The sequence below is a fragment of the Poecilia reticulata genome, linkage group LG1 (assembly GCF_000633615.1).
Source record: "Poecilia reticulata strain Guanapo linkage group LG1, Guppy_female_1.0+MT, whole genome shotgun sequence".
Classification (NCBI taxonomy): domain Eukaryota; kingdom Metazoa; phylum Chordata; class Actinopteri; order Cyprinodontiformes; family Poeciliidae; genus Poecilia; species Poecilia reticulata.
Genome location: NC_024331.1, coordinates 32650222 through 32660306, shown reverse-complemented (window position 1 = coordinate 32660306; position 10085 = coordinate 32650222). Strand labels below are relative to the sequence as shown.

At 41.9% G+C, this 10085-nt stretch overlaps 1 protein-coding gene across 3 annotated transcripts in view; it reads right to left on the bottom strand.

Moving 5' to 3' along the window:
- The window catches only part of sorcs3a (sortilin related VPS10 domain containing receptor 3a), a 222596-nt gene that overhangs the window by 20743 nt on the left and 191768 nt on the right, over positions 1-10085 (bottom strand). For all 3 annotated transcript variants that reach the window (XM_008422187.2, XM_008422199.2, XM_008422206.2), the window contains 3 exons: positions 7959-8072; positions 6368-6539; positions 73-259 (listed from right to left, as the gene is read on the bottom strand). In XM_008422187.2, the coding sequence (XP_008420409.1) occupies positions 73-259; positions 6368-6539; positions 7959-8072 (473 nt within the window). The remainder of the gene's footprint in view (positions 1-72; positions 260-6367; positions 6540-7958; positions 8073-10085) is intronic.

Here is a 10085-nt window from a genome sequence, read left to right as displayed (position 1 = left end):
TTGGGTCAGTGGTGGGTTAATGGTGGGTTGATGTTGGGCTGATGGTGGGTTCAGCTTTCTGTGAACACTCACACGTGACGTGCAGGTACAGCGTAGTGGTGTCGGAGCCCAGCGTGTTCTCTGCCAGCGCCGTGACTCGGAATATTCCCGCTGACTTGTAGACGTGTTTTATTCCCTCCTCCGTCCAGCTCAGGTTGGAGTAGGACACCGCTGTGCCATCGCCAAAGTCCAGCTGGATGTTCGTCCTCAAAGAGTCTCCCTGAAGCACAGCAGAGCACAGACGGTTTTACTCTGAAGGAATGGTTCTGAAACATGAAGTTTAAGAGATTTAAACGTATCGCTGTTTGCATGACTTCGTTTGAGCTGGTTGGAATCAAAAATTCACATAAAACATAGCAAATGTGATGCTGCTTTTCTGGAAAGACCTGAGATCAAAATACAACACCTACCTGGTATAACACATCATAAAGACACAATGAGTCAACACCTGATTAATATAACATCAAATATGTTTGAAAGGGTTTCAGAAATATAGCCTCTAAAAGCGTTGTAATGTTTCTGTCTCTGTATTTTAACTGATTATCTTTTAAAATGTCACCATAAATCATTCACTATGCATTATGTTTTGGCCAAAATTAGAAAAGTCACGCTGTCACACAGAAATGAAGAAAAATCAGTTTTGTCACCTTCAGGGAGTCTCTGCACAGAAACAAATGTGTTCTGTCAATCATCATGAGAAACAGCAACAAACAGAAGCGAAACATCTAACTAAGGAGAAACAGAACTGTACTGAACTCTGAGCATCTCTGCATCCATCGGGAACAGGAAGGCGATTTAAAGCTACAGCGTCTCGATTGAAGCGGCTTTAGAACCAAAAGATGATAAAACACAGGAAAACCTGTCAGAGCTGCAGATTCATTAGGAACGCTGACGTCACATTCAAAAGAAAACGGTAGAATCATGTCGGTAAATCGAAGACTATTTATAACAGAACACTTTTTACATTAATGTTATGACATGTAAAAACATCCATAAATTGAGATACGCAGCTCATTAGTGTGGAGGATATTTGTGTTGTCTTGATGTTTTTATTATTCTCTAATCGGCTTCAGGCCAAAATGTTTACAATGTATTTTATAAAAATCCAACTCAAGTACTGAGTCACTGATCAAGTCCATGTTGGCCACCGAAGCAACAAGCCTTTGTTTTTCAAAGAATGCATGAAAGATAAAAAATCGGCCAATTCATATTTTGTTCAGCAATATTTAGATGAATATTATATCTCTATATCATCACCTGTTTATATCTTCAAACCACTGATTTATGTTAAACTCTAAACATTTTGTTTAGAGTTTTCTGTGCAGCTGATTTGTAAATAAGTTGTGTTTGTGAAGGAAAATATTTTTTCCCCATGTTTGTTTTTTCCATCGGTCGGAGCGTTTGCCTCCTGCGATTATCTGTGATTATCATATTGTTCTGATAATCACAGATAATTATCAGATTGTTCTGATAATCACACCTGCTGCTGCCTGAGGATCGTAAAGCTGGACGAACCTCAGCAGCTGGTTGACCTCTCACACTGTCAGGGCTCCACCTTCTCGCTGTGGGATCGATTAGAAGAGCAGATCCACCAGAGAACACAGAACAAAACCTCTTCTCTTGTTTTTACTGGTTTTGTCTCTTTTTATCCAGACCACAGAGTGAAAATGCAGGTTTTCAGGAATCGTTCCCGTCTCTGCCTGGAAACTGATACTTTTAATAAGTGGATGAACAGAACAGGAAGCAGCTCAGCTTCCTGGGTTTGACACTCTGTATTGTTGGGAACCGTAATGAGCTGGCACCCAAACAAGACTCTGGGTCGGTGGCACCGATGCCAGTCAGCTCTGTTCAGCATCTGTGGAGCATCCTGTGTTTACCGCCTATATGAGCCGTCCTGGGATTCACTCATCTGCATCTAAGTGACGCTGACCCGGCTCCCTAAAATGTCACTCTTTGTGTCCATGAGTCTCCAAGGGCTGCGTGGATCCAAACACACGGCGGCGTGCAGCCTTGAGGCTGGAACATGGCCGCCGGTTCCCGGTGACAACAGCGCTGTGGGCACTGACAGGGATTTGGAAACACGAGGCCAGCATTTGTTAAGGTGTTAGACCTGCACCTACGGTGTCAGTGTGATGTGTGACAACAAAAGAACAAATGTTCTGCTTATATCTGCTGCAGGCAGACCTGATAACACGAATTTCTGCAGCAAAGGTCACTGCAAAAATAAGCCGGCCGTTAGCCAAGACACAGAAAAATGTATGCAGCTATTTAAAAAAAAAATATTCTCATTTTCTATCATTAAATGCTGGACAGGTTCATGTGGTTCCTCCACACCACAGAGCTGGGAGAGGCTATGAACAGACGGTGGAGCCACAACTCGTCGTTTTCAAACAAGAGGTTAAAGAAAACTTTACTGGGTTCAAACCAACAAACATCCTTCAGCTCATCTCAAATAATCTACATGAGTTTTAACAAGGGATTTGATTTCAGCATCAAATGCTCACAGGAATAAACAAAGCACAAATAAATATATCTTAGAAATATAAAATAACAATCTTAAGACGGTGGTCCAGACTTTCTTTTTTAAAAAATGAAAAATAAGGTAGATTGTGGTCGTGTACAGATGCTCATTTCGCTTCTCAAACTAAAGTTTCTGCTGTGACTCAGTACGGTGGTACCGATCAGCTCCAGCAGCAGAAACCCGGTTCCAGTCGGGCCTGACAGCCTGAATGTGGTGCAACATCATGAGACTCAGTGGTTCAACTGATGGTTCAATAACGCAAATAAAAATTAAACAAGTATCTGTAATAAAAAAATAAATATCCTTCTGGTAAAGTAAGTCAGGGTGAGTCATCCTAAGCTGTGATTTCACAGATCCTGAAAATGAACTCGGTGGTTAATATTTTAGCTGGGAACCTTCAGTCGCCTGGTGTGGCTGTCATGTTCAATCACAGTTTGTCTGTGGAAAAAAAATCCTCCTGGTTTCCCACTGAGGCAAAATCTCACTTCACTAAATGAAAAACATGTAAAAAACAACTGTAGAACATTTTCTCCCAAATGTGGCCAAGCTAAAAAATAAACCAACACCAGGACGACACTGAGGTGGCAGAAACATGCAGCAGTGGGTGAAGCATCAAGCTGTTTCAGTTCCTTAATGCTGTCAGACGTTTGATTCTGCACAACTCGCAAACGGCTCCACCACACTTTTTCAATCAAACTGAGGTCATGACTTTGACTAGGCCGTTGCAACCATGCCCCATACATGGAGAGAAATTGATCTAACAGAAAAGCTTTTGGACTCTTAGAGAAAGTCAAGAGTTTCTGGAGGGAGAAAATTCAAGCTGCATGCTAAAAGAGCCCAGGCCAGGATTTGAACCCAGGACCTTTTTCTGTAAGGCAACGTCGCTACCAGCTGCACCAGCTGTACAGTTAAGGTAAAGAAATACTAGCTGACTTAAAAAATGCAGTTATCAGGAGAATGCAGTCTCTCAAACAGAGAAACAACAGATCATGCTGTCTGCACTCCAACTTAAGCAGAAAGCTGGCAAAGCTCCGGATGTTTCCGATTTGCCAACAGAAAAGAAGCCAAATCTGATTCACTGCAGCTTTGAACCAAAAGAAATGTTTATCCAGTCAAAGCTAAATGAATGTCACAATCTGATATCATCTCTCCTACCTGCTGTTTTAAAGACGAATCACTGGGAGCAACTAAAGTTGCTGTGTGTTTAGCAGTCAAGATCTGGTTTGCAAACATTCAACACAAGCTGCGTTTTAAAGAGACTGGCTTACGATTTGTTTTACTACACTGTGCATCATTTTAACCAATGAATTTATCATTTCTAGTCTGATCTGGTCGTTCTGTCCCCCTGAAGTCCAGCTCCATTCAGCAGGACATCCTGAGTCACCCTAACGAGGATCATCTGGTTGCTACCAATGATTCCTGGTTTGCACAGAAAGATTTGAACGCAGATTTTTGTCATTCCAACAACTTTAAAGACGCCCCGATTATCTGGATGGCTCTTCAGATAATCGTAAGAAATATTCCTGCTGTGTGATCTGGTCCGCTCTGATCTGACATCCAGCATGTTGGATCGCTGCATGTGGTCTCTCAGGTTTTGAAAACTGTCTCACAACTTTAAAATGTTGCTGTGTGACCCAGATGTTGGGAGGATATGAAGCAAAATGTTTGTTTTATTTATCAGACCAGGGTTTGGACGTGGTCGGGTCCCTGGCTCTTTTCTGTTATAAAGCAAATATAATATTTTTGGTGATTATTGCTGATCAGAAACAGTTTAGGTTTAGTCTAAAGGTTGAGATGTCATGTTTGTTATTATCTGGTTCAACAGTAAATCCCGGGAATGACGTGAGCGACCCAGGAAACTGGACGACATTCCCGGGAGCAGCTGGTTGGATTTGGTCAGATGGCATCAGATCTCAGGAGAAATAAAGCATCTTGACTGAACTCAGTCCTTGGATTTCTTTCCTCAACTATTAACATTTTGTTATTTATATGAATCCAAAATTAAATTCCCCTATTTATCTTTCATTCAAACACAAAATGACTGATTTGGATTAAAAAAAGAATAGAAGAGTTCCCCAGAGTCCCGTTTAACGGGCTGGTTGCGAGGTTTTTCTCGATAAGGCTCTCATAGAGGAATTAACTGTGCTCTAAGATGAGCCATAAACATTTAAACGGTGAGGAGACAAAGAGTGAGCCTCTCCATCCTTCTGTGTTGGATGCAGAGTGAGGGAGGAACTGTTTGAGTTTCAGTCGACTGAGATTCAGACATGAGCTCATCTCGTCTCTGCCAACTGCTTTCTAAAAACTGAATCCATCTGAATCCATCTGTGCATGTAAATATTGTGTTGCATAAAAGGGTTCGGAACAAAACAAAAAGCAGAAGACGTGCAGATCTTATTGAATCCCCAAATATGTTTCAGTTTTTTTTCCTAATTCTATTTTTAAATGAACTGAAGAGTCTTATTTCCATGAAATATTTAGTGCCATTTTCTTTCCCCAAGAAATACAGCCGTCTCCAGGTTCATGAATATAAATTAAAACTTTGAATTCATCAAGAGAATTTTCTCAAACAAGTCTGGAGCCACAAAGCTCCATCTGCCGGCCCTCCCCCGTTCACCTCCCAGAGGTCTCTGTTAGTGAAGGACAACCAGCATCCGCTCTGAACTCGTCCTGCTGATACAGAACCAGAACCTGAACCTGCTCCCAGGAGAACGGTGGCAGAAAACACTCCCAAATCCTGCAGCTCAGACCAGCTGAGTGCGCTGCGAGTGAGAGGCGTGGAAACAGTTTCCTGGTGACCAGGCAGCCCGACTGAGCGCAGCACCTCTCACTCGCTAACAGGGTCTCTGGTGGGTCTTTTATTTCTGCTCGTGGCTCAGAGCTGCTGCCTGGTGTGGGCGATGTGCAGGGAACGGACCGAGCTCATGGCAGAGAGCAGCAACTTTCCAGCAAATCAGCAGACATTGCTGGAGCTCCAGAACGAGCGCCTCCGGGTTCTACCAACAGAACGATGCATGCATGACTCCATCACACACCTCTGTCTCAGCCTCTGCTGGAAGGTTTCACCAAAACCAAATACAAGTCAAAAAAATACAAAATGTAGTTTTCAAATAAGAATCTCTTGTTTTTTGGGGGGGAAACTTCTTCTAGTTCTATGTGAAAAGGGAAAAATGCAGAATATTTTACCCATAATTGCACCTATAACTAAAACAAGGACAGGATAAAAATAAAAACAGTGAAATTAGGGCTCTTCACCAGTTAACGTTGATTTAACCGACTCATCCAGCAGATCAGAACATCTGAAGCTCTGCAGCCTCGTCTGCATCAGTAAGGTCAAAAAGTTCAGCTTACGTTGCTTTATTTCAAACTGTTGGCCATTCCAGGTATTGTCCTTCCACTAAACCTTAACATTATTTTACAGATATTGTTGTCACTACCTGGTAACAGGTACAGCAAAACTGAAGACAATTTGATGGACAATAAATCTGATTTGGATTTTCTATACCTGCTGCTGACATCATAAAATAAAAATAAAAAAATCTTCAAATAAATTGATTGATTGGCGATGAAAAACGCTTATTTAATCATAAAATAAACTTAACATTTACAAATTAGAGGAAAAAAGTGTAATAAAGTTTAAGTCATGTCATCTTTAGCACATTGTAAACGATCTGCACTTCAGGATCTGCTGTTCCCTGACCTCTGGTGGCCGAACTGCTGCTTTTAGAAACAATAAATCCTTCCTAGAAATCTCCAGGTCGGAGCTGGACGCGGTCTGGTACGGCGTCCTGCTGCTGGACCTCTCACCTCGTCCAGGTGCACCACGAAGGTGACGTTGCTGCCCATGTTGGCGGTGACTTTCCCGTCTTTGGTGGCCAGGCTGAGTCCTTTTGGGGGCCTGTTGGGGCACTGCTGCTTCCTGGCCGTGTACATCTCCTTCACGCCCTTGGTGCAGTTGTTCAGCACCACTTTACGGTACCTTAGGAAAAAAAACAGAGAAAGTCTTCATTTCAGACAGCGGTGATCAGCTTTCATCTTCACATTTATGTGTTTTGTAGTTTTAAACTCATTTCCTGCTGCGTGAGCCGTGGTGTACAGAAAAAGGTTGAAGTCAGCACAGTGTGGCTGTTTTGTGTTAACAGCGTTCGGGACTAGATGACAACTGACAGGACAAGCTGTGTGAGAGGCTGTGACACGGCAGGAAGTTTAATCAGTGCGGCAGAGAATAAACCACTGCTGCTGTGATTAAGCTTGGGAAGGTGTCCGTTCCCTGAGGAGCCTCGGAAACACGCAGGACACACTTCAGAGGAAGAACAGAGACCCGGCGCATCGCAATGAGGGAAATGATCACAGCTGCTGGAGCCAGATCCACAGCGCCGCCCTGCTGGAGGCACTGCTACGAGGCGCGTTTCCCAAAAACTGAAACATTATATCAAATTATTTACACAAATGGATGATTGAAAGTTAATAAAAAATACTTTATTGGCCCCAAAGGAAAATTAAATGTTGTTGCATCTAAAAAATATGGAAAGATTGAATCTGTTTTTCAATCATTATTACAAAACATTTTTTATTTTGTAATTTGATCTGTGTGTATGTGTATGCTGCAACTGCACAGTAATTTCCCGGTTGGGATGAATAAAGTACTTCTATTCTATTCTAAGTTATCAAATGTACAGCGTGAACACATGCAAAGCTTTTTGTTTGTGAAAAGATACCTTGATAACAATATTATCTTTCCCAAATTATTGTTTAGAACATGGATTTAATTCTCTGCTGTGATGCACCTTTTCTCCAGTGACGGTTTTCCCAAAATAGTTTTAATGGTTTCTTCTCTGTCGGATCATCATATTCCCAACAGCTTCTTCAGTTTACATCCCTGCTGTATTAATCATCCACTGTCCTTCAGTAAAAAACTAAAAGCTGAAAAAGCAGCATCTCTACCTGTTTCTGTGATTAAACCTCAGATGAAATTGAAATGAACTTTCATCCTTGCTGTGCTGGTTTCTCCATTATTAGTGTGTCTATGTGGAGTTTGTAATGTTTACAGCAGTCAAAAGGTAGAGATGATGTCTTCACTAATTCTCCTTTTAGAGGAAACTGTGATTGGCAGCTGATTGGTTCACTGGAGGAATGGGATTCAGAGTTGATTGACAAGATGAGGTAAACAAAGAAATCTAAAGATCTGCCATCAGGGCCTCAAAGAGAGAAAACAAAAACAGAAAATGTGTTTGATTTGTCCTCCGTAATGAGCCTACGTTTCTAAAGAACCATTTGCAGGAGTGTGAGTGAGTTGGAAACAGATTGTGAGCTTCCACTTCCTGCCACAGGAAGCCTAGAAAAGCCGTCGGCTTGTGGACTCAGTATGTGCAGACAGGTGCCATGAATCAGGTCCTACCCTGTGCTGTTGAAGTAGTTCTGACCCTGGCTGCAGCTTCTGGACACAGAGGACGGATTGAACCAGAAGGCCGGCCGGCAGTTCCCGTCGTTCCGCCGCTCGTATCCATAATCGCTGTCAGACGAGAGAAAACATCCACAACGCCTGATGAACGGACACTTTCTGTCACCATCCGCATCATTATTACATATTGATTAAAGCTTCTGAACTGAAACACCTGACTGAGGCGTGGAGTCCAGCAAGCCAGGACACCCAGCCTGCAGGAAGAGAGGTTACTGGAAATAATGACTTTTAATCCTCACAGATTCCATTCAGCCTGTGATTTACATGCAGCCAAGCCAGGTGGGCGAGTGTCCGTTCTCATCGAGGTCCTGACGTTGATTTATCAGGTGATTACTGAGCCAAAACAAACAGAACCAACAAGACAGCAGCTGACCAGTCCACTTTAATTCTAGGATTGCAGCAGTGCGAACCGGTCAGGGGAGGCAGAACCTTTTACATAAAGGCACTGTTCAGTTTTTATCTGGAGTTGTTTAGAGTAAGTATGAGCTGTCAGTAGCCTACTTGATTTGCTCTAGATTTGAATGCATTGATTCTAGAGACAGTTGGGGTGAAAGTGTCGGGGTTGTGACGTTGTTCGTTATTCTATTCGATTTGAACAATGACAGAAAAAAACCTTTCAAACTTTAAGAGGAAGACTTAAAGTCTGAGCTGTTTTAGATAAAGAAACGTCAACCAATTTTCCAGAGTTTGGTATTTTCCCTTGTTTGGCTCCAATTTGTCTTCTTCAGATAAAATATTAAAAGCCCTGCAGAAAGCATTTCCAATGAAGAAGATAAAGAAGCAACTTAAATTTAAACCATTTGCTCAACAACGTATTTGTTGACCTGAGTTATTATGAAAGCAGTTTGATGACATCAGCCTGTTGCTCCACCAGCTTTATATCATTTATTACAACTCTGGCTTTTCTACCTGTGATTTATGATGTTAATGTTTTGTAAAAATATTGATAAGCATACAGAACAAAATTAAATCACTCAAATTAAACACATGCATTACTTTTCATTTTCATACCTAATTTAATATTTAGAACAAAAGATTTAAAGTTTGTTTTTTTTCCACAGCCAAATTTCTCATCCTTAAATCTAAGTGCAGGTTGAGTTTTTACCACCTTCTCTGCTGGAAGTTAGGAGCTAAAAAAGTTAAACCAGAAACCTGTAAACTTATCGCAAATTAGGTTAATATGGCTGAAAACAGCAGAAGATGTAAAAACCTGATTCCTCGAGTTTTACACCCAGTTAACGGATGAGAGACATTAGTTAGATGTTTTAGGCATGTGCAGAAAAATCCTCTGTGAGAAGTGAGTACCAGGAAACCAGAGTTGAGAAAAGAAAGCAACTTTAAACGTGTTAAATATGAACCAATTAGCACTCGCTTGGTGCTCTTCTACAAACACGAGTTAGATAACTGCTGACTGCTTGGACCGCTTTTTTTCTGCTCCCTGTCATTACAAGATAAAAAATTCACCCGGTTTGGATTTGCATACAAATTGAAACTATTCTCACGCCCACACAGTCTGAGCAGAATCCTAAACACAACAGGCTGCTAACAGATGCTACAAGGACAGACTGGATGAGCGCTCAGCGGAGAACCACCGCAAGGAAACAGGAAGTCTGAGAACAAACAAGTCTGGGAGAAAACAACAACAACAACAACAACAACAACAACATATCACAAACAATGCAGCTTCAGTGTCGAGTTTTATTTCACAGGCGTCTATTAACACCTTGTTTCATCACTTGACTATAACTGCCCCCTAAAATTCTCAAAATCTGTCAGATTAGATGTGTACTGGACGTGTACTGAATGTGTACTGAATGTGTACTGAATGTGTACTGAATGTGTACTGGATGTGTACTGGATGTGTACTGGATGTGTACTGGACGTGTACTGAATGTGTACTGGACGTGTACTGGATGTGTACTGGCTGTGTACTGGCTGTGTACTGGATGTGTACTGACTGTGTACCGGATGTGTACCGGCTGTGTACCGGACGTGTACTGGACGTGTACTGGATGTGTACTGAATGTGTACTGGATGTGTACTGGCTGTGTACTGGCTGTGTAC